Source organism: Ixodes scapularis, unplaced genomic scaffold (genome assembly GCF_016920785.2).
Source record: "Ixodes scapularis isolate PalLabHiFi unplaced genomic scaffold, ASM1692078v2 PGA_scaffold3__209_contigs__length_174095766, whole genome shotgun sequence".
NCBI classification, from domain to species: domain Eukaryota; kingdom Metazoa; phylum Arthropoda; class Arachnida; order Ixodida; family Ixodidae; genus Ixodes; species Ixodes scapularis.
The window spans coordinates 123,468,645-123,492,760 of NW_024609868.1; the positions used below are offsets into that span (position 1 = coordinate 123,468,645).

Genomic DNA, 24,116 nt, shown 5'->3' on the forward strand with positions numbered 1-24,116 from the left:
AGCGGATCCGCGTTCGCAAAGCGGCTGCGAACGCGGCTGTATAAAGATCTAGTACAATTACACGCGCACTTGATGTCATCGGGTGCGCGTGCAATTGTATTGGATCTTTATACAACCGCGCTCGCAACCGCTTTGTTAACGCGGATCCGCTTCCAGTGTGAATGAGCGGTTAGAGAGTTTTAGTAGACCGTTTTCGCTTTCTCGCTCCGCTCGAAGCGGAGTCGCCATCGCGCTTGCGCGACCCGCTCTAGGATTTGAGCGTAAAGCGTCAGTTCCACTTTCGTCGCCATTTTAAGAAACACATTCCACTGTCAGTAGAGGTTCGCTAGATGGTGTTTTTCGGAGAGGAATTCGAAATGGGTGCTCGCCATTTGAAATCATTCTTGTGAGCGCGCTTGACCGTTATGAACCTCGCTGCACTAAGATGGCTGCGCAAACTTTATTTGAAACGGCGTCCTCCAGAGAACGTTTCACGGTGGTCAAGAACCTTTGACTGCTTCAAGAAATCGCTGGCCACAATCCTCTCACGGCCCCTGAACGGTGGGAACAGGTGCTGCCTTGTCTAAGCCAGCGGGCTCGATTTTGCTTTGCGAGATATGACGACGACGACGTTGAGAGGATGACACACCGGGCTACGGCGGTGTCTCAATCTGAGCCCTGGGCCTCAGTTCCTCGGAAGCGGCAGCTTCGACTTTGGCTGGCCTACCTCCTTGGAGCATGATGCTTTGACCCCAGTAGACCCCAGTGAGCAACAGCGCCATCATGTTCTTGGTGCTCCTTCATGCACTGATCGAACGGCGTGCAAGATCCTCATGGCTCGATGCTCACCCGCCCAACCCGCTTCCACGAAGTCTAGATTTCTGCGAATCGGACTGCCATCCTCCACAATACCAACAGCCCATATCGTCGTCATCTTGGACGTATATACTTATCACATTACCATGTTCTCTAGACGCGGCACCGCGGGCCTAGGTGGTACGGGCTGCTGCCTTTCCGCGGTGCCGCGTCTCTCCAGAGCCAAAATTAAAAGCTAAAGACCAAAGACTAAAGCAATCGGCAAACGGACAGATATTTTGTTTGGTTGCTTTAGGCAGCAAGGCAGTGAAATTTAGCGAAAGTGAGCGCTCCATTTATACCTCTACTTTTTTTTCTTTCCCCAATGAAATAAGTATTTTCTTCTTCGTACGCTTCGGTTTGTGATAGAGTACCTTGGTGTGTATGTACACTGCGCGACACTGTTAGCGGGAACAATCAATATCCTGTTTTTTTTTATTTTTCACCTTATATTCGAGGGGCTGACATCAGCCTATTGGTGTGGAATAAAGCGCTCGTTCGGGGCACTAATCTGAGCGACAAATTTTCAGCTCTTTCAATAGCTGTCAATAAACTGCAGATAAAAGCGATTTTTTCGTGTTCGTATTAACAGTGGAGCGCAGTGTATGTATCTGCCTTGGGGGGTGACATGAAACCATTTTTCTTGAATACATTTCTTTTTATTTCTTTTGTGTTTTTGAAAGTGCGTTTTTCAGCTTAAAGGGGCCCTCCGGAGCGTTCTGCGATGGTCTATATATGGCGGTAACTCAATCTATGGGTCCTAAGGATCCTAAAAATCGTAAAATTACAGTCATGCGCGGCGGATTTCCCTATTAAAATTGCTATCAAAGTCCCCGGCACGCCCCCCTTTCTGAGATGACCCCGGAAAACGGGAGGGGCATCTCTTTACGCATCAGCCAATGGCAATCGAAGGATTCCAGTGTCACTGCGCGTCACCGACCGCCGACCCGCGGAGGAATCTCTCCAACGCGCGGACCGTCGTCAAGGGGCCCGGACCAAAGTTGCCCGGACTTTGTGCTCAGCATTCGTCGTTCGTCGCATCCCACGGTCGCGCTATGGACCTTTCGGACCTAACGTCTCTAGAGCTCGAAATCCTGGAACGGACAGCTGACATGGGTGCCATATCCTACGATTCGACCCCGATGCGCGACGTCGACGAACGCAGCGCCGCGGGCACCGACTGTGGCAACGACGAACGGCCGCGCCGCGGTGAAGCGAGTCCGCAAGAGCTGGAAGACGCACCCCACGATGGAACCGGGCGGCTTGGGAACACGGACTGGTACGTGGTGCGCTCCATTATACCCCGCTTTAATGGGTAATTGATGCGTGTTTTCTGCGAAGGTGTCTATGTGGTTCCTGCGCGCCGATGGAGACCGTCGTCGAGTGCGTCTGCTGCCGCGAATACCCGGCCGTCGCACGGAAGCAGCAGGGCCGGCAGGGCTGCGTAACGGGCCACCCGGACTTCGAGGCCCTGTGCCTCAACCCTGAGGTGTTGAGGTTGGCCTACCTCAACATGCGGCACTACGGGCAGCAAGGGATGGGCGCAAGTGCCAGCGAGTGAGTACGATGTCATGCTTTGCGCGTGAGCAAACTCACCATGTCTCGGTGAGGACCGTGCCCTCGGCAACTACGTTCACTGTCCGATTCACAGCGTACATACGTACTTGTAATAACTTGTTGTTAGGCTAGATGAACGTTTAGCACCATCCTGGGAAGCGGTCGATGAATTGTTTGTGTTGCCGATAGTGAAATTAATCATAACCCCCACTGTCCAGGCGCAATATAGCGCTCCAGGGAGGCTTTCAAGAGACTAAATGAGAAGCAGCCTGCCTAGTTACCACCCAGTCATTTGTTCAATACAGAAACACGGACACTTCCAACTGCTGTCCCACTATAAACTACACATATTCTTATATGTTCTAAACGAACTGTTCTGACGAGACCGCCCTTTTCGAGCGTTACACTTCTTCCCGTTAGGCCAGATCATGGAGAGCTATTTTTCCTTGCATTTACGGTTATCAGTTTAGATATGTCATTTTCTTGCTCTGTTTAGATGCAATGTTATGCAACAATAGCACTATGAAATATATGACAGTCACATGGCCTCGTCTCTAGTCGAGACGGCCTCGTCTCGTCGAGAGCAATAGAAGGCGACACCTTGGATGTACATATGCTTTGGCGTTGTCCCCATGCCCAATGCTCCCTTACCTCCCTCTTTTTCACCCTTCTCGACCCTCTGACTAGGCAGGCTGGCTCACCCCCCCCCCAGCTTCAACTCGTTGATACACTACTGCTCCTACTGGTACAGCATGTCCATGCTGTACCGGGTGAGCACTGGTGGCCCCAATCAAGCACCGGACTATGGTGTAACTAATAAAGGTTCCCTCTCTCTCTCTTTCTCTGTCTCTCAAGAGAGCAGTGGATATCCCACACGTTTGGCTTTGGCGCAAACGACAAAGATAACGCAGTCCGTGTCAGAAACCCAAGTCTGGCTTGCAGCTTGCTCAAATGGTGTCTCTGAACAGAGCCGAATTAGCGCCTGAAGCCCCTCTACAAGCTCGCAGAGAGCAGGTGGCCGCAAAGGCTTGAAAGTCCTACTTTGTCAACGAGAGGCGAAGATTAACTCACTCCCGAGATTGTATTCGTCTCATGCAGTTTCCTTGCTTTTCTGTCTTAGCATAACTCAACAAAGGGTGAAAGCTACTGCCCTTGTGGGCCAGTCTGAGCGACGGAGCTAAGCACGTGCCAAAATTCCACAGGAGGAGTACTTGAAGACATTACGTTGTCACATGCATTGTTCTTACACGCCCCGATTGGCTTGCTGATGCCGTAGCTTTTGCATTTTCCCAAGTTCGGAAAAACGAAGAATTACTGTTTCCAGATTCTTTCCTGCTAGCTTCATGGACTGGACCAGCACTATGCTACAGAACAACACTTTTGAAGCAACAAATAAATAAGCACGAAGTTATCATATTGACGCAGTAATTCGCAACCGTGTTGGGGAAGGATGCTCCAGTCACTTTGTTTCTCAGAGCTAAGAGTTCAGAAAACTGCATACACCTACTTTATCTTGCATGCACCAATGCCTTGTTGCTATCTTAAAAATGAGCTTAGCTATGCCAGCTAAGTTGATGCTGGGCAATCTTTTTGAGAAGAAACAAACACCAACTGCTTCAAGTGCACTGTCAACGTCGACAGTACAGTTGGCACCTTCAGCTCAGACATCCTCGTTTTTTTACCTGGTCTAGTCTCTGCGTGTGACCTTCAAGCCCATCAAAACAGGGGCCGATATCAAAATGACGAAAATCAAAATGTAAAGGCCAAACATTGAAACGTCGAAAAATAAAATGCCGAACAGCAAAACGCCGAAAGGTGAGAATGCGTACATATCTGATCGCCATATTTGGTACGGTATTGGCAGATGCTAGCTGCACCAGTGTGTTGGAATCATGGAAGTGTCTTCTGCAAAATTAGGAGCATGAAAAATGTGCAAGCTGCGCTCGAAGACGATATCGAGGCAGAAATCAGATTAGAACCTCGCCATCTACCACACAAGAAGCAAAGCATGCGAGAAGAGAGCCTGACAGCCGCTTTGGGCAACTGGGACAAGCTCAACATCCTTAGCTTTCTTTGGGAAATACACACAAACTATTAGATCATATTCAACAAACAAAGAATTCCTCTGGCAGAACAAATGTTTCTTCCACTTTCTCAATCTAGAACCCTGTAGGTTCGTGTTGAACATAATATTTTGGAATTGTTTGGTCTCTGGTACCGGGTGATTCGGCTAATAGAGATTTCGGCGGTTTGTTCTTTCAGCATTTCGATAATGCATCCTTTCAATTTTTGGGTGTCCCAAGCGAGTGCAATGTTCTCTGGTCAAAACAATCAAAAACTTGAGAACGATGACATAGGCACAGATTGCTGTTGAGTCCATGGATGCCACTACGTCTTTCCTCTAGAAGGCAAGTGGAGACTTATATTCCAACCCTATCGGCAAAAGTCATATTCTTTACTCCAGTATCCAAATTGTCAGAAGGGGCTTTAGACGGTGTTTGCATGCTTTTTGGTCAAGAAACTACACAAAAAGGCAGTCATTGAAGGCTCATTGCTCTGGTTCGTGCACCGTTTACAATGCAATGGCAATGCGAACTAGAAACCTTCCATTCGCCCAGCGATGCAAAGTATCCCCCCTCCCCCCCCCCCCCACACACACACCAGCAATGTAAAACACCCCCCTGAAACAAATTTCTGGCTATGCCACTGCAGGCCATGCACTCAAAAAAAAAAAAATTTCCTCCTTCCCATACTATAATTGTCAAGGCAGTGCAGCCATATGGGGGGCGTACCATACTGATTTACGATTTATTTTTCCGCAGATATTGTCCACTTAGGGGTCGGTAGGTGTGTCGACCTCCTCAACGTAGTCCCCCTGGAGACGAACGCACTGGTTCTAGTAGTGTGGCAGCCTTTCCGTTCCGAGACCACTCTTTGGGAGTGCTTCGCACCCACGCCTGGACAGCCGCTTCGAGTTCACCAGTGTCCATGAAATAGGGTCCTCATAGGTGGTTTTTTTCATGGTGCTGAATGGCTGATGGTCACTGCGGGCTAGGTTGAGGGAGTACGGTGAATGTAGGGATGGGCATTGTCATGCTGCAAGAGCGTACCTGCCGCCCCTTTCCCTGGCAGCTTCTCGTGAATCGCGCAATCACCTGAGGGTAGCCACATACGGGGCGATGTTGATGGTGGTGGCCGGTTACATGCAGTCAATGAGCATAATGCCCTCCGTATTCAGAAAGCCACGCGAGGATGTCTTTGCGGACATTGATGACTCGGAGGCATCTGTCCAGGCGTGGCTGAGACACACTTATAAACAGTGCAGGAATGTGATTGCTGCGCCAATTGCGCCAAACTGCACCAAGGGGCTAACTTTGCTACATCCTGCTACATTTCACCGAAATATGGCTAATCCGTGCCAAGCCTGCGCCAAAGAAGCAATTTCGGTCGCCTTTCATAAACGAAACGAAACTGAGAACTGTAATTGAGCATGCGTAAGCTAGGTCGCACAAGACGCCACCCGACACAAAGTACCCTGTATTAATCGTCTATTTGGTCTTGCATGATTTTTCCCCACGTCTCGCGTTTCGTGCACTCGTCGTCTCAGGAATCTCGTCTCGCGTCTTTTTTTTTTTTTAGCGGTAGACACGGGCGTGTGCGGACTCTCAGACGTTAGTGTATCGGGTGCCAAACATGCCGTCATGCTGTGAGACAAAACCACGTTTTTGCGCGGCGGGAGTTACTTTTTGAGCTGAAGCGCTCGCGCGACGTCGTGTGTTGCCGTCCCCACGTCGCTGCAGATATGGCGCTTACTAAACTGAAACGCATCGACATTCCTGCTCTTGTTTAAATCATACGCTGCTATAAAAATCCCTCTCTAACTCAATGACTGCTTGGCAAAGTTTTGATTACTTAGGTTTTTCCTGGTGGGCTTTCTTTCGAGAGGGACCCCGGTACGTGAAAAATCTGCCGCAAAAGAAAGTTGGTGAAGAGAAGTGAGCTAAAGCAAAGAAGGCAATGTCTGCACGCTGAACCCGCACAGCGTGCTTGTTTGTCTCGAGTTCAGTCGTTGCACGAAGCGCTCCAAGAACTTTTTTGACCTTGATTCGCAGTGTCTTGCATCGATACGCTCAGGTTCTTTTTTTCTGTGTGTTTAGCCTGTACCTCGCCTGCCGGCCTGGCAAGCACAAGTCGCTGGACTGTTTATTGTCGTATGCTGGACAGTTACATTTTGCATACTATTTTGGGAACCATGCAGTTGGCGACGGAGCGCGGAGTGGCATGGTTTCGGTTTCGGTCGAACAGCCGTTGTCTCCGCCCGCGCGACGAAGCACGTGTAACTGCAAGCCTGCCGAAGTTGCCCTTACGTGCATGTGAACATCATTGCAACAAAGGCACCAGCCGGGACGCTTGCAATGCGTTGTTTTACGTTTGCTTACTTTTTTTATAAAAATCTGCCACGTCAAGAATTTTGGCGGTGCCAGAAGAGTCCATGTGCGTATGGCAGCTGCCTAATTTGCTGTGCCAAGAGCTGCACAATAGTTTGTGCTCACTTGATTGTCACAAGGGGGGACGCCACAACAGCCACACTTGCATCTGCTCGTTTTCTCTGTCGTAACTTTGCCGGCATCTGACAGCATGACACTTTGGCTCCCGTAACATATTTTGTTGCCACTTTGGGACGGCTTTTGGTCCATGGGAGGTATATAGGGCAGTAAACACCCCAGTCAGAGACATGTCAAGGCGTCCTGCCCTCCAATCCTTCCTAGCTTCGATCCCTTAATCCCCTGATCTAGTTGAAAAGCCAAAATCTCAAGGTGGGGTGATAATTATTGGGTGTCTGGGTCTTGATTTACACTATTTTTGGATGCAGATACCAGACACCCTGAAGCCGGTGGATGATCATCTCGACATGTTCCTTGTGGTGCCAGCAACACTTGCACCGCTGGTGTGGCATTCTTTGCACGCTATGCTGGGATAGTTTTTTAGGAGTGCCATGTCTGGACAGCTTATTCAGAAGCAGGCTGTCGTCGTCGAGATCCATGCTTTTTTTTTAACGGATGATGTTGCAGTGCCCACATGGGTGAGTATGACAGAAAGGATTCGAGATTGGAATAGGTCACCAAACAGTATCGCATCATTTTTCGTTAAAATATTTTTCTAACAACACTATTCATTGAAATAAACACTGAAATTCAAAGTTTCTCGTGCAAGAATGGGGAGGCCTGGGGGTGCTCATATGTATCCCCACTACTCTGATGATAGTAGTGTCACCTCTAAATCAACACAGCATAATGGAAGACATATCGCAGTCTAAAACGGGAAAAAATGTTGATATATGTGTCTTGCAGATGCGTATATGACCAAATAGCAAATGATTGCGGTGCCCTGAGCCCTAAGGTATTCAGGACCAATAAACACATGGGGGTGGTAGCAGCTGTCATGGCAAATGGAAGCTGTCAGAATGACATGTTCGGATATTGACACGGATTGTGTCGGAGAGACATGAAATCACAACTGCTGGAGCCACTCCAGTATTGCATGAGCACTTCAGCTCGTATGTTTACACCAAAACTGTTCTGTGCGAGCTTCATAGAACACTCATGGCCAGGCTGCTATTCTCAAATCCCTAATCACCAGTACCAATGCCAAGCTTCGGCAGTGCCAGCAGCACTTTAGACAATGTTAAATTGGGACGTTCTCTGATGAGTTCACATTCCCTGGCACTTGTGTGCAGGAAACCTTTGCAGTAGGTGTGTGGGAATATTGGTTCAAATTGAATAGTATGTTTGCCATAACCTTTGCGCTGCAAAGGGAAGCCGATGCAACCGGCTCTTTTTGCGCTGTTGATGCTAGAAACGACAGTGCACTATTTGATTCAAACCAATATTTGCACACCACTGCTTTACAGGCTTACGAACTGCACTGTTTTGTCCCAAATTAAACAACATCATATGGGGAGCTTTCCACTGTTCTGGATGAATGGCTCCCATTCCCTCTGGCCAGTGCACATAATTTTCATGTGTCCTTCCCAAAACACAGCGATGCAATATTCGTCACCAACACCAATGACAGATATTATCTACAATTGTGAACTGGGACCCTGTGAACTTATTTTATGTATCATGACCACGCAACAGATATTCCTTCCTTGTTAATTCCGGTGTATAACTGGTTGTTGTGTCGATTGGAGTTGGAGGTGCGTTAGGAGAACCAAGGCCTATAGTTTTTTTTTTTTTAAACTCTGGAGCATTTAGAATGAATCTACAGCAGTTCACTTCAATTTGGCTTCCATGTCTAGCCCATCCGACATGGACTGCCAAATAGGGATTCTGCTATGTGATAGCTGGAGTGGACGTAACAGAAAAGCAGAGTATGATTACATGCCTAGAGAAATGAAAACAAGTGTAGAATTTGCCAACAGAGTGATAGGCTTTGCTTCTTACATCCAATCTCTGTCATTGTTCCAGGCACTACAGATTTGCAGCCTACAGGCAGTGTGCCCTGTGGCTGTGGAGCCGCTTGGGAAAGAAGAATAGGCGGCCCCTGCCATCCTGTGTGGTCAAGACAATTAGGGGCAGGTACCCTGCTGACGTGTATGCGGGCTACAGGGATGCAGAATAAATTGCGTTGACCTAGAGACCACGCAACCCCCTTCCCTTGTCTCTTCACCCTCCCTGCATGTGTGTGAAGTCGCTCGTAGCCATGAACGGAATCCTCTAAATCACGTGACCTATTATCTACGATATCACGTGACCATAACTATGATCACATGATCGTAGTCAAACCAAAGCCAGTGCACCTACGTCACATTCAGTCACACGACGAAGCCGCCTCGGTGGCTCCGAGGCGAGAGTGCCGGCCTACGGATCCCCATGTGGCGGGTTCGAATCCCGGCCGAGGTGCCTGCAATCTGATGGAGGTATATTGCGGAGAAGGCAGCTTGGTAATCGAGCTTTCGATTGCACGTCAAAAGATCCCCAGGTGGTCGAAATTAATCCTCGGTCCTCCGCTGGGGCGTGCCAGATGCCCGTCGTTGGTTTGGCACGTAAAACCCCCAAATTTGATTTGAGTCGCACGACCGGATTGCTTCATTTTCCTCCTAGAATCCAAAGGCTGTCATCAAAACTACTAGGGCGTGAGAAGTGCTCATTTGGAACACTAACCTAAGCAGTAAAATTTGGCACCCACTAATACCATTTTGAAGTAAAGATAGAAAAAGCACCGATGTCATGTTCGCACTAACAGTGTTGTGCAGTGTACTTCTACTTTCTTCTGGATCTGTTCTTTCAAATGGAAAAACTGCATATAACATGGAAAAATCTGACTGCATGAAGCTACAAGATGCTTCCCTACATCAGCCGTCTGAGCGTGCCGGTGCGATGAGGCGAAGAAAGGCGAATTGCGATTGCTGCAGTTTTCAGAGGGACGTGGTCGATTGTTCCGAGGGTCTGGATGACGACGTGGCTAACATGACAAACAAATGACGTTCTGCTTGGGTGACTATAGTCCACTTCAATGCAGCGAACGACGGAGAGGAGGTCGCCTCCTCTCCAGCATTCGCTCTACTAAAGTGGAAAGAGGTGGGAGGAGCTTCCACTTCGTTCTTGACCTGTCACCGACTATAGGCATGCTGTAAATTGTATTACTTTTTTTATTTAGAATTCATTGCCAACCTACATTTCATTACTGTACTCTCAACATGTGCTCTAGTATAGACTTTTCCAGTCCAAGCCTTCTGCGAAATCCTTTTTTTACTTGGCTGTGGAATGCTTTTTGAGCATGCACAATAGATCCCCTGCATGGAATATTCTATGCCTCCACAGCCCAGTTACCCTGGATTTTTCCTCCCGGTGGTAAATAGGATCTGCTTATATATTTCAGTGAATACTACGATTGTTAGTTTATATTGTCGTTATAATTGGCAAGTATACCCTCACATCATGCAAATACTTTGAGGAAATGGCACAATTTCGGTCGGGTTTTTAGTTAGGCATAGTGCAGTATTCTAGTTACATCGACCCATGTATTGACCTCACAATGCAGAAATCATCCAGGGGATCACAAAATTAGTACTACCATCGGCATCACTTGTTTTCAATTATGAAATTATTTCCTTTTGGTCGTGCAAATTTCTACACCTTCCAGGTTCTGGTACCGAGAAGTCAAGTTGTTGGAAAATTAATGCAGTTTATTTCAATCGTAAGGTTAGCGAATGTGCCTCACTTATTTGCAAGCAGGTCAATAATGACAGAAGACAAATGTTGCAGACGGGGGGAAAACCGTGGTGTAGACTGGAAAATGCAGCACTGTTTTTAAATTGCCATAAAAAACTTCTGTTAATATTTCCAGTGTCATATGCAACCACCCCACTTATGTTATTGCTGCATTACCAGCCTACCTCCTGGATGAAAACCCCATTTATTGGAAACACGGGCGGGCTGCCCCGCCTCGGTGCAGTCTCCACAGCATGTCCGCTCATCAGCACATGAAAAGAAAGATGGATAAGGCATTGTGTTACAGTCTTCAGAAAAGTGTCGGTTGGGTTCCGAAAATACTTCAATTTTCTAAAACTGCTGCGATGGGCTAAGCTTGTGAACTGGGGATGGGATCTCTGGTGCAGAACTACATGCTATTCAAAATAGCACTTGATCCGCCTTCATTGTGGTGTGCCCACAATGAATATGACAATACGGTCACCGATTTCCTCGATCTTGAAAGCTTGCACAAATTATAGCTAGGATCCTGCGTTCTTGAATTTAATTTTTTTTTTAGCAAAATTAGAGGGTGTTTTTTTTTGTTTTGTTTTTTTGAACCATCAATTTGGAGCTTCCATTTATGTACGCAAAGTTCGGAGTCTTTCGGCATTTTCGATGAGGCAAATGAAAGGTAGAAAACAGCACTTTGTGAATTTAGTAAAGCAGTATTTTCATATGAGAGCGCCGTATTCATCTACTGTCGTAGAGGGCCTACCTCATTTTTATTATAAGGGGCTACATGACAACGGAAGTTGACACTGCAATAAGAGGAGAATTGCAAAAATTGTTCGAAGATTCCGGGAAATATAAAGACTGGTGGGGGACCGAAAAATTGAGTTTTTCAAATGAATCTGAATCAGCAAAATTTTAACGGCTAGTGTTTTTTGGAGTTTATCAGGTTTATCTGAGAACGCAGAACCCTAATTACAGCTAATGGACTGGGAAGAATTATAGCACTGGCCTGTCCTCATCTCCTAATGCCTCTACTGTTGGCACTGATGTGCCAACAATAGAGGTGCACCATGCTGGGCTTGAAAAATCCGGCTTGAGAGGGCAGGTGCCAATGCTTGCATCTCTCCATTACGCTTGATCGTGGCCCTAAAATCAAGCATTATCAATAGAGGAGATCTGCATTTCTGTGAAAAATGATTGCAGAGAGATCTAATGTCCTCCTTACTGTCGGTCAGGGTGTCCTAACGGAAAACAATGATCTATTTTGCAGCTCGGCTGTTTTCTCTTGGGTCTGTCTGCTTGCATTCGCCGTACGTTCTGCAAAACAAAGCGGTTATTGCCTACCATGGTAGTTTTCATTAGGACGAGGCTCCTGTGTGCTTACCACTGGCAGCATGAAAGATAGAACCAGGTCTTTGCTTCCTGCTGCTGTCCACCTCGTTGACAGACTTTCCAGCCAACAGTGAAAATTCAGACTTGCATAATTACATTCCTAGACATTCCAAGTTGGGCTAGATGGGCGTTCACACTGAAGTTAGTGTCGTCCTCACCGCAAGTTGAGCTGTAGCCTTGAGTCTCGCTGTTTGGTGACTTTTCTGTGAGTCCGACATTGCCACCGGCTAAAGTTCCTTGCCCTCTTTTGAGATAGGCATGCCATGACCAGCTTGATTAGGCCCTAAAATGGAACATTCTCATGAGGAGAGATCTGTATTTCTGTGAAAAATGATTGCAGACATATCTAATGTCCTCCTTACTGTCGGTCAGGGTGTCCTAACGGAAAACGATGATCCATTTTGCAGCTCGGCTGTTTTCTCTTGGGTCTGTCTGCTTGCATTCGCCGTACGTTCTGCAAAACAAAGCGGTTATTGCCTACCATGGTAGTTTTCATTAGGACGAGGCTCCTGTGTGCTTACCACTGGCAGCATGAAAGATCCAACCAGGTCTTTGCTCCCTGCTGCTGTCCGCCTCGTTGACAGACTTTCCAACCTACAGTGAAAATTCAGACTGTTGCATAATTACATTCCTAGACATTCCAAGTTGGGCTAGATGGGCGTTCACACTGAAGTTAGTGTCGTCCTCACCGCAAGTTGAGCTGTAGCCTTGAATCTCGCTGTTTTGTGACTTTTCTGTACTTCGACATTGCCACCGGCTAAAGTTACTTGCCCTCTTTTGAGATAGGCATGCCATGACCAGCTTGATTAGGCCCTAAAATGGAACATTCTCATGAGGAGAGATCTGTATTTCTGTGAAAAATGATTGCAGACATATCTAATGTCCTCCTTACTGTCGGTCAGGGTGTCCTAACGGAAAACGATGATCCATTTTGCAGCTCGGCTGTTTTCTCTTGGGTCTGTCTGCTTGCATTCGCCGTACGTTCTGCAAAACAAAGCGGTTATTGCCTACCATGGTAGTTTTCATTAGGACGAGGCTCCTGTGTGCTTACCACTGGCAGCATGAAAGATCCAACCAGGTCTTTGCTCCCTGCTGCTGTCCGCCTCGTTGACAGACTTTCCAACCTACAGTGAAAATTCAGACTGTTGCATAATTACATTCCTAGACATTCCAAGTTGGGCTAGATGGGCGTTCACACTGAAGTTAGTGTCGTCCTCACCGCAAGTTGAGCTGTAGCCTTGAATCTCGCTGTTTTGTGACTTTTCTGTACTTCGACATTGCCACCGGCTAAAGTTACTTGCCCTCTTTTGAGATAGGCATGCCATGACCAGCTTGATTAGGCCCTAAAATGGAACATTCTCATGAGGAGAGATCTGTATTTCTGTGAAAAATGATTGCGGACAGATCTAATGTCCTCCTTACTGTCGGTCAGGGTGTCCTAACGGAAAACGATGATCCATTTTGCAGCTCGGCTGTTTTCTCTTGGGTCTGTCTGCTTGCATTCGCCGTACGTTCTGCAAAACAAAGCGGTTATTGCCTACCATGGTAGTTTTCATTAGGACGAGGCTCCTGTGTGCTTACCACTGGCAGCATGAAAGATCCAACCAGGTCTTTGCTCCCTGCTGCTGTCCGCCTCGTTGACAGACTTTCCAACCTACAGTGAAAATTCAGACTGTTGCATAATTACATTCCTAGACATTCCAAGTTGGGCTAGATGGGCGTTCACACTGAAGTTAGTGTCGTCCTCACCGCAAGTTGAGCTGTAGCCTTGAATCTCGCTGTTTTGTGACTTTTCTGTGACTTCGACATTGCCACCGGCTAAAGTTACTTGCCCTCTTTTGAGATAGGCATGCCATGACCAGCTTGATTAGGCCCTAAAATGGAACATTCTCATGAGGAGAGATCTGTATTTCTGTGAAAAATGATTGCGGACAGATCTAATGTCCTCCTTACTGTCGGTCAGGGTGTCCTAACGGAAAACGATGATCCATTTTGCAGCTCGGCTGTTTTCTCCTGGGTCTGTCTGCTTGCATTCGCCGTATGTTCTGCAAAACAAAGCGGTTATTGCCTACCATGGTAGTTTTCATTAGGACGAGGCTCCTGTGTGCTTACCACTGGCAGCATGAAAGATCCAACCAGGTCTTTGCTGCCTGCTGCTGTCCGCCTCGTTGACAGACTTTCCAACCTACAGTGACAATTCAGACGGTTGCATAATTACTAGGGCTGGGCGTCGATTAAAAATTTTAACCCGATTAATCGCCACCCTTTAATCGATTAATTAATCGATTAATCGGTTGCGTTGATTTTTATAAATACTATATTAAAAGGAGTGGGCAACAACTTGTCTTGACTTTGAAGACTTATTTTACCCTCTGTTACACGGAGCAAAGGACATTTAGAATTGAGGATACATATAGTTCAACGATTCAGATTCACATATTTTTGCTCCAGCTCCGAAGAGAAAGAAGTTTGTCCAGATTCTCCGGCAGGAAGACAAGAAGTCAGGGCTTGGGCGATGCTTTCTTCTTTTTTTCAGGGAAAAGAACCTCGATGAGAAGGCGTTGATTGTTGTCTGCGTTTTGGCGGATCGTCCTTGCCGCAGCGGCGTACATGGGTGCTTCGCTCGTAGGTGATACTGAAGCGAACTTACGCTTCCACTGTACGAAAATGGCTTTTTGCAGATGATGCAGTGGACTTCCTTCGAGTTAAAAACTTCACCACTGGAGTTTACTTTAAACCCAAACTTTCCAGCGAGATTGCCTTTCATACTCGTGTACTGGTCCATTTTTACGGGCCGAATACTGGAACAAGTAACCAAGGCGTTGTTAGCTTCCCAGGTTGTTTTTTGCTTGTTTGTCTTTCCTGGGCAGGATGTGTAATAGATCCTCAAGACGTAAAGTTTCGCGGTCGCCCGGGAATCAATCACGGGCCCGGCTTGTTCGTCTGGCTTCGGCAGAACTGTAATGTCTATCCTCGAGCACGTGACGCTTCGCGAGCGCTAGAATCGAACCTTGCTCATAGCACCTGGCTGTGAACGGAAAACCGCTCGGGACAGAACGACCGGATACACGCCACGCAGCGTTTTAATGAGTCACCCCTAGTTCAGGCAGGTCGTCCAGGATAGAGCCATCCGTACGTCCAATTGACTTCTGTTTGAGTACCGATTAAAAAACCGATTAACCGGTTAAAAGAATTGGTCGCGATTAAACCCTTAATCGATTAATCGGAAGGTTAATCGATCAATTGCCCAGCCCTAATAATTACATTCCTAGACATTCCAAGTTGGGCTAGATGGGCGTTCACACTGAAGTTAGTGTCGTCCTCACCGCAAGTTGAGCTGTAGCCTTGAGTCTCGCTGTTTGGTGACTTTTCTGTGACTCCGACATTGCCACCGGCTAAAGTTCCTTGCCCTGTTTCGAGATAGGCATGCCATGACCAGCTTGATTAGGCCCTAAAATGGAACATTCTCATGAGGAGAGATCTGCATTTCTGTGAAAAATGATTGCAGACAGATCTAACTTCCTCCTTACTGTCGGTCAGGGTGTCCTAATGGAAAATGGTGAACCATTTTGCAGCTCGGCTGTTTTCTCTTGGGTCTGTCTGCTTGCATTCGCCGTACGTCCTGCAAAACAAAGCGGTTGCTTACCATGCAAGGCTGTATTAGGACCAGGGTGTAAGATAGACAGGTGGGGAAACGAGAGCCAAATGAGCGACCGGATTGTGTACCCCTCGGTTTTCTTTTTTTCTGTGGCGCCATCGATGTGGAGCACCGCAAACTCTCACTCCAGGTGGGCGACTGGCTAAACTGACGGAGATGGTTTCTCGTGGATTTTCAATAAAGACTGTCGTGCTCTCTGTTTATTTTGCGCACTCTCCCATAAAGTTCCATGCAAATCCGATTCCGATTTTTTTCCTCTCGCCGCAGCGCCATCTGTTGCAAATCGGGGGTACCCGCAAGCAGACGAGTACACAATCCGGTCACGGCGCTGCGGTAGGCTTCTATGGGCCGTTTCCCCACCTGCTTATCCTGCACCCTGATTAGGACCAAGGTCCTGTGTGCTTACCTGCGGCAGCATGGAAGTCCCGACCAGGGATTTGATGCCGTTACTGGGGACTGTGGCCGAACCTGGACATTCGTGCTGCCACGAGTTCCTCTTTTGGAGGCCTTGTGTAGGCTGCAGTCATCGGTGCCGGGAAGATGACGGTGTTGGCCCTCGATGCAGCAGCCAGGGACCGCCACTGTTTGCTGCTCTCCATTGCCTCCTTGATGAGCTTTCCAACATACTCTAGAATTCAAACCTTTGCATGATAACATTCCTAGGCTCTCTGGACAAGGCATTCACACTGCAGTTAGTGTTATACTCACTGTAAGTGGGATCCGTAATCTCTGGTCGTGCTGTGTGGTGGCCCTTTCGTGCTTTTGATGTTACGACCGACCAACGTGGCTTGCCCTCTCGTGTGACGGCTTGGCAGCGGTTTGAGTTTTCGTTGAAATGGAGGATTGCAAGTCGAGTCCTGCAAGATGGTTACATTTCAGTGATGGTAAAGTGTGCCACTTACAAAGAGTGGTTATTCTGGCATCAATCCAATTCCATTATCTGATCATTAGGAAGAGACTGTCAGGTTTGTCGCATTGTAACCAATGGACTGGATGAAAGTGTCCAAACAAAGGAAATGTGATTGTAAATTGGTTGACTTACTTTGCAAGCATGCCTTCTGGGCTGAAAGCCTGGGACTTCGGGGCGAAGTCTATCAGGACGCTGTGGAACGCCTCCAAAGCATATGTCTGGCCATGTGGAGACATCTGTGCAAGGTCCTTCAGGAGCAGTTTGTTGCCAGTGATGCTCTTGAATTGGTTGTAGGCCTGCGAGTCTGAGGATGATACAAGTTTTAGAAAAACCACCTTCATTTGGAAGAACAAAAACATACTGGGATCCATCCATGGTCGTGTTGGCTCTGGCATGTCACCATGGAGGCACCTTCCATAGGTTCCTTCGTGCCCCGAGTGTTTGTTGATGACATGGTTGTGCATGCTGAGCCAGATGTCGATGAGCAGCTTCTCGTCGCCTCCTGCAGCCCTTGCTGACCAGTACATATGGTTTGTAGCTGTCTGGATCCAGATTTGCAGGTCTTGGCATCCAGCCCGTTTGCTTGCTGCTGTCAGCTTCTTTTTCACACCTAAAATTCAGAGTCGTGTCAGGGAAACCTGCAGCGTGATCGCTGGAAAATAAAGGCTACACGAATGGCCTGTTAGGATTGCTTACTTTTGGAGATGTGCCATATGTCAAAGAAGTGGTCAATCCCGGGTTCGTGCGTCTTCATGTGCTTTCGTGTGGCAGGGTGACGGTCAGTCACCAACGATCGGATCTTGATACCTGCACCATTAGGTTTCCGAAGATAGCAAAAGAATAAGTGATTATGCCAATTTGAACAGAGTGCCTGAAAGGGGAACTCCGGCGATATTTTGAGCAACCCCAACTAACCATATATTCGAAATCGCCGTCCGTTACTCTTTTCGGTATGCTATTTAGTATCGCGAAATTCAGAATAGTTATTGTGAAATCTGCAAATGAAAATGACGCCAAAACGAAGATTCGAATATACCCGCGCTTTTCATTGCCCTGACGTCACGGTTGGGCTGGATTGCGGTTTGGGCGGGCAGTCTAAATATGAACTATGCCGAGCATTTGTATCGTGCTGCTGCGCAGGAGCTGGAGCGACCTTCCAAAACATTCATTTGACACCATGAAACTGTTTGTAATCAGATGTGAACAAAGTCTACAGCCTAAAGAGTGAACTCCTACCCAACCATGACGTCACTTTTTCAATGTTGCCCGTAGAGCTTTTCACTTTGAAAAACACGATGAGGTCTAAAATTGTAAATTCTGTAACTGCACGAAAAAAAGTTATTTCGTCCAAATATTTGGGTTACTAGTTCAGCGATGTTTGTTGGTGTGTCTAGCAAGCTTTTAGGCAAATCGGGGACTATGAAGAAAACGGCTGAGTACCCCTTGAAAGGCCGCCGAGTAGTGATATACATGAACTAAGCATGAACATACCTTTCTCCTTGAAGAATTGCAGCTGCTTGAGGAGGCCCTCCTTCTCCATGTTGACACTGGCCATGGCCTGTTCAGACTAAAAAAAGGTGTGAAATGAATATTTTACCAAAATAGTGCATAGCAGTGAAGTAACTGATGACATAACACAAGAGAAAGATTATGAGATTGTTGCAACTGGTTCACGTAAATTCGACTACTTGCCTCTTTTAGCTGGACCTGGACAGAGTGTAGAATCTTGTTGATTTGCTCGACGTGGACTGTGTACGTCAGGTACTTGGCACAGAACCCAGGGGAGTCAAATCTCCCGTCAGCAGAGATGTCCACCTCTTTGTTCTGCAACTCGTTGAGAAGTTCTTGTTGCTCTTGCAGCCAGACCTGTTCATGCAGATAAATATTGCTTTAGAAAGGCATGGAGCATACTACAATAGTCCCATCTGTTTATGTATGCATAGTGTAGTGTTGTAGAATGAATGACTGAGTGAAAGAAAAAGGAAAGCACAATGCAGCGAGTTTGAATGTGACTTAAATTGTGCTAGGTTGTGATTTGTGTTTTTATGTTTGTGTATTTCATAAAAGAGGCAGCAGGCCGCCCGTTACCTCGAAGCTGCCCTACCCTTTTCCATTCTGACAACCACCCTCTGTCTCTTGACTCTCACGGGGAACCTGACTCACTCAACCCAATGCCAGACAGGGAACTGCCCCAGGATACTACACATAGCAGAAATAAATTAAAGTATCGTGGATTTAGTAGCCCATGGCACATATGTAACATGATGTATAAAATTTTATCTCTTAGCACTATACCATTGAAGTGGCATACTACAAGAAGATATTTATTCATTTAACCGAAGTGTGACTGGGGCTCCAGTTTTGTACCTCATTGGAAAATTGGGTATATGGGAAAAAAATGCAGTTGCAGTGTCCCGGAATATTGCTCACCTTGTGGATTGCAGGTAGAGCGAAGGCCTTCCGATGCTCGTAGAAGCTCGAGTCGGAGATGACCTGCACGTTCATATGGCGTAGCATCCGCAGCGTAGGGGCAATCTTCACTCCAGAGAAGACCAGGTGGCTGGTCAGCAGTATGTTCCCTGCTGGTCTGCCGTTGACGATGGGCTGGCTTTTCCATGTGCGCACGTGCTCCACAGGGCAGATGCTGTAGACTGTGATCAGTGTGCCGGTAGTTTCGATCGTTGTTTGGCACAGTCTTGAGCACTCTTGGCACGTCTTGAAAAGCTCCCTTAGGCAGCTCTCGAACACCAGAAACTGGCGCTCTTCTTCTGGTGGTGGTGGTGGAGCTGATGCACCATGCTCGATTCTGAAATGGGATCATGTGAAGCATTCTTTACAGATTCTATGTGTTTATATGCACAACTTACCTCTCGTAATCCTCGCTGTGAGACGGAGAGTAGGTTGCGTCAGAGTCTGGCATGTTGCTGGGAACAGGAGATGTGCATTCATATGGCACCCCACTGCTACAAGTGGAGAAGGCAGACTCGGGTGGATGCGACTGTGCAGGCACGTCTGCGACAGGGACAGGTGGCACCACTGCAGGGATGTTTGTTTCAGCAGTACAGTCCCTGAGGGTCATTTCTGCCTCGCAGGGTGCAGGCAGTCCAGTTGCCGAGGCCTGAGTCTGCAAAGGGCACTGTTTATTACACATTTCATATTTTTAAAATTAAAGGGTGCAACTCGAGCACTCCACACAATGCCGTCACCGCGGCAAACATCCTTGATGCCTAGTTTTTTAGCTGATGGCAAACATCCATGAATTGTTTTGTAGCCTTTCCATAGCTTAGAATTTCATGCACTCAACCAAAGCTCTCACTGTAATACAAATCTAAGGGATGCCTCACTCTTTATATTTGTTTTTATAACTTACATTGCCATCTATATTTTCAGTCTCTAGCTCAGCAACAATAAATGTTCATGTCGCGATATGATGTCACATTACATACATACGTAAAGCTGCAGCTTGACATGTATTTACCAACCACTGAAGGAAATGCAACCAACGAGCACTTATAGCCGCAAGTGGGAAACATACAGCAACTGCCATGAGTTCTCAGTGTCCAGAAGTGCCACCAAGCAACAAAATCATGGCGTGCATTTGCTATGTGCATACAAATTTGCAAACGCGGGTTTGCACGTAATCGTGGGTGCAGGATTGTGAGAAGAAAAAAAAAAACTGAGTTTGCTCACAAGAGTAGATATAAAAGAAAACCTGCTTGTTAGTAGTCACGGACACTTGGAACTTTGCTAAGCTGATACGAAAGGGTTCCTGTCTGTAAACAAGCTGGGAAAACATGTATTGACTTTGGGTGGGTCAATAGCAGAGGGGGGTGGTGATGGTGGTACCATTAGAGGCGATTTATGACTCTGTCCTTTTATCTTATTTGTTCGTGTTTTCTTTTTACAAATGAGTTCGATCCTGCAGATGGTGCATGCTGATAGGGTTCTTCGTTTTCGGGTAAAACCCGATAATACCTAATTTTTCTCCCCCGAATAGTTCTGATGAAAGTCGGGTTAAACCCGATTTCTCCCCGAAAAGCAGTGTTGAAATCACCTGACTTGATAGAAAATATGAACCATTCTGGATCTGTTTAATTCCTTGGTCATCAGTTGATGGTTACAATTTTCTTCGATTTGCGTGACCTCCGCAAAGATTCACTTCAGAGCCGATCAGAAGGTAGAAACATATCCTATGCCTATATAATATATTTTGTTTACTTTTGTTCATGTAAATAACACATTGCACGTATTTGTAATTGATAAAGAAATCCCGAAAAAAAATCCGAATTTCGGAATGGTTTCTGGAAAAACCCGATTTCTTCCCGATTATCGCCCGGAAAAATAGCGCCCGATTTTTTCCCCCCCGATTTTTGAAAAATATAAAACCCGAAAATGAAAACCCCATGCACCGCACCATTCGCGCGATAAGCTCTCGAACCGCTAGTCCGGAACATTAGGCACCACTGATCGACTTGACGAATGCCATGTGGATTCCCATGTTACACAAATGCCTCCTCAGTTCTTAGTTCAGAATATAGATACCAGAAGCAGCCGCACTGCGCAACGCAGAATGCCATGTTCGTGACACTCCCAAAAATATTTGAGCCATCGAAAAACTCACCACGACTTTTTGGCGCTTTGGGGGAGGATCGTCGGTCTCATCGGCGACGGGAAGCAGAAGCGTCGGCACAGCATCTGATCGAAGACGGGAACGACGCAGGTCGTCCTTTCGGAAAGCAGTCGGCTCGAAATGTTCGGCACAAAAACGGGGAATGAGAGGCAGGTTCTCAATGTCGTGCCCTCGCCCGGCGCAGCGTAACCACGCAGTCCTTCGTGGTTCTTTCTCCGGCAAAGAGAAGAATCGCAAGCCCTTGCGAACGTTCTTCCCAGTTTGATGGCGGCACGTCTTGACGAAACAAACGTTCGGCATTTCAGGGAAATCGCTCACTCAAAGGATAAAAGAAACTACTGCAATACGCAGTCGCATTCCACAGATGACAAGGAAAAGTTTGACTCATTCACGTGGAAGGATCGCAAAGCTGGCTTCGGAGTCGGGATCCACGGGAAGAAGGAACACGTGTTTCGCAAACGCACGCTTGCACACGCCCCGGGAAGCAGACGACCCGACGCGCCGACGCATCACCCCCTAGCAACAAGCTTGCAGGGAGAAAACATAGTTCGCTGGCTTTGGAACGATAATTGCAAACTATGTTTCCCGCACCACAATCAGTTTACGTTTTTCTCAAACTCTAATTTACAACAAGCTTAAAAAGTATTGCAATAATAACGTTCGCATTCACCGCGAGATGCAGCATTTCCATTGGTCAAGTTTTAGCGATGGCCAGGGAATGGGCGATTGTCTTTCAAGAGAAAATAGTAACGATATATTTCTACTGCCATTTACTTAATAAACGGTTTTGTACTCTAAAACTTTGTATACATATTAACTTGCACCTACTACGCAATATAACAACATAAACAGACGATCGCAGAAAGCTCCGGAGGGCACCTTTAAGCTCCTGCCTAGTTTCAGCCTCACTTGTGCTACGGTCTTTTCTTGCAATAGAAGGCCCCCCAACACAGGCTACCTTTACAGTGCTGAATTCAACAGTAACACTGTAATTTGGTTAGATGCAATATTCACACGCACATCTGAGAAGTAAAATGGGAGTTGTTAGTAAACGTTTTTTATTAAAATATTTCTAGATGCCTTTCAGCCTAGTTGGACAGGTATTTCGCTCAGTTCAAAAGCTTGAATACGATTTAATGTGATCATTTTAGGCATTCTAATATTAAAACAAAACAAAAAAAAACATTCCCATGGTCTCTGTAGGGTTTGTCCAGCTGACAAATTATGCCGTCTGCGCACATCACTGCCTGCTGCTTCACGACGAGCACCCTCTTGTAGTCCTCTTCTGATTTTTTGATGGACGGCATATGGGCATGCTGTGCGGTCAACAAAACTTCAACAGTTGACCAGGGCTGCTCCCTTGTCCTTGACGGCCTAATAAAAAGAACAAAAAGACACTCAAACATGTGATATGGGACTTTTTACTCCTCTAAGATAAAGCGTATTTCCATGTAAAACTGAGTATCGTATATATATATATATGTTATTAGGTTACAAATATAGGGTGATTTAATGAGGAATGATTAGATACAGGATGGATAGTAGGGGTGACATTCGTCCGGGAACAGTCCGAGCTCTCTGAATGCTCGTCGAGCGCGCGCCACTCTGCGGTACCACTTCTTCTTCCTAACAATATTCGCCCCGTCGGTGCAGGCACCGGCCATCTGGTGCGTTTGAGAGGCTTACGTATCACGACGATAGTAAGGTTTCATACGGCTTATGTGGACCACGTCACAAGATCTTGAACGATGATCAAGGGGCGGGGTAACAGGCGCAACTTCGTAGTTGTTGAAAGAAAGTTGACGGACGACACGGAACGGGCCGACGAATTGCTTGAGGAGTTTTTGAGACTTGCCGGGTGCGCGCAAGGGAGTCCACAAGAGAACTTCGTCGCCGATGTCGTAGGTGGTAAGCAGATGACATGCATCGTAACGTAGCTTCTGGTGCTGCTGCGATTCCTGGGTGTGCATGCGGGCGAGTTGGCGAGCGTCCTCTGCTCTGGATGTGATCTCTGCTGCGGACGGCTGAACCAAGGTGTCAGGTGTGTAGGGCAAAATGGTATCAAGAGGTGTGAAGGGTTCGCGCGCATAGAGGAGGTAGTACGGAGAGTAGCCGGTTGTAGACTGCCGTGCCGTATTATATGCATATGTTACGTAGGGAAGAATGATGTCCCAGTTGGTATGATGGTCAGCAACATACATTGAAACCATGTCGGCAAGTGTGTGGTTCAAGCGCTCGGTCAGTCCATTTGTTTGGGGATGGTAGGCGCTTGTGACTTTGTGGACTGTGGAAGAAAGCCGAAAGACGTCTTCAAGGACTTGAGAGAGAAAGGGAGCGCCACGATCACTAATTATAAACTGGGGAGCTCCATGACGCAAGAGAATGGAGTGCAGAAAAAAAATTAGCAACTTCATCGGCCTTGGCGGCGGGTACAGAAGTTGTCTCAGCATAGCGTGTTAAATGATCAATAGCTACAATGATCCACTTGTTCCCGCTTGTCGACAGAGGAAAAGGACCGAGAAAGTCGATTCCTATACGTTGGAATGGTTGGTATGGTTGCGGAATCGGTTGTAGTCTACCAGAAAGCCTAATGGTAGGTCTTTTCTTCGTCTGGCAGTCGTGACACGCCCGAACATATTTGTTGATGGTGCGGGTCATGCCCGTCCAGAAGTAACGACTCCGTATGCGGAAGTACGTTTTGGCAAATCCGAGATGTCCGGCTGTTGCGTCGTCATGGTTAGCTTGAATGACTTCTCTTTGTAGTTGCCAAGGGATAACCAAAAGCCAAACGCGTCCGTGGACGTCATAGTTCCGCCTATAGAGGACTCCATTCCTGAGTTGGAATAGACGGGCACGGCGTAGAATTTGCGCAGGAGGGTTCTGATATAAGCCCTGTAAGTGGTGAATGATGGGGTGTAAGGAAGG

General features: G+C 47.1%; 1 protein-coding gene and 2 long non-coding RNA genes across 3 annotated transcripts; 1 reads left to right on the top strand and 2 right to left on the bottom strand.

Moving 5' to 3' along the window:
- Window positions 1-2,335: 2,335 nt before the first annotated feature.
- Window positions 2,336-9,180, top strand: LOC115312060. The gene is made up of 3 exons (XR_005716226.3): window positions 2,336-2,391; window positions 7,265-7,474; window positions 8,862-9,180. It is a non-coding gene; the product is annotated as an uncharacterized LOC115312060 (long non-coding RNA).
- Window positions 9,181-10,655: 1,475 nt separating this feature from the next.
- On the bottom strand, window positions 10,656-12,145 carry LOC115329394. The gene is made up of 3 exons (XR_005716227.2): window positions 11,986-12,145; window positions 11,827-11,918; window positions 10,656-11,747 (listed from the first exon to the last, which is right to left on the bottom strand). It is a non-coding gene; the product is annotated as an uncharacterized LOC115329394 (long non-coding RNA).
- A 3,409-nt stretch (window positions 12,146-15,554) lies between these two features.
- Window positions 15,555-21,630, bottom strand: LOC120843626. Its single transcript, XM_040215048.3, has 11 exons — window positions 21,183-21,630; window positions 19,429-19,685; window positions 18,992-19,367; window positions 18,254-18,427; window positions 18,053-18,128; window positions 17,258-17,368; window positions 16,923-17,171; window positions 16,694-16,865; window positions 16,360-16,508; window positions 16,058-16,279; window positions 15,555-15,615 (listed from the first exon to the last, which is right to left on the bottom strand). Exons 1-10 carry the CDS (start codon window positions 21,489-21,491, stop codon window positions 16,098-16,100), a joined length of 2,055 nt encoding a protein of 684 aa, XP_040070982.1. The 5' UTR covers window positions 21,492-21,630; the 3' UTR covers window positions 15,555-15,615; window positions 16,058-16,097.
- Window positions 21,631-24,116: the final 2,486 nt, after the last annotated feature.

Excerpts from the sequence above, each read along its gene's own strand:
- LOC120843626 (XM_040215048.3), bottom strand. The coding sequence starts at position 21,491 with ATGCCGAACGTTTGTTTCGTCAAGACGTGCCGCCATCAAACTGGGAAG. Across the intron at positions 19,686-21,182 it reads CAAAGCGCCAAAAAGTCGTG|ACTCAGGCCTCGGCAACTGG; the intron begins GTGAGTTTTTCG and ends TGCCCTTTGCAG. Across the intron at positions 17,369-18,052 it reads GCAATTCTTCAAGGAGAAAG|GTATCAAGATCCGATCGTTG; the intron begins GTATGTTCATGC and ends CTAATGGTGCAG.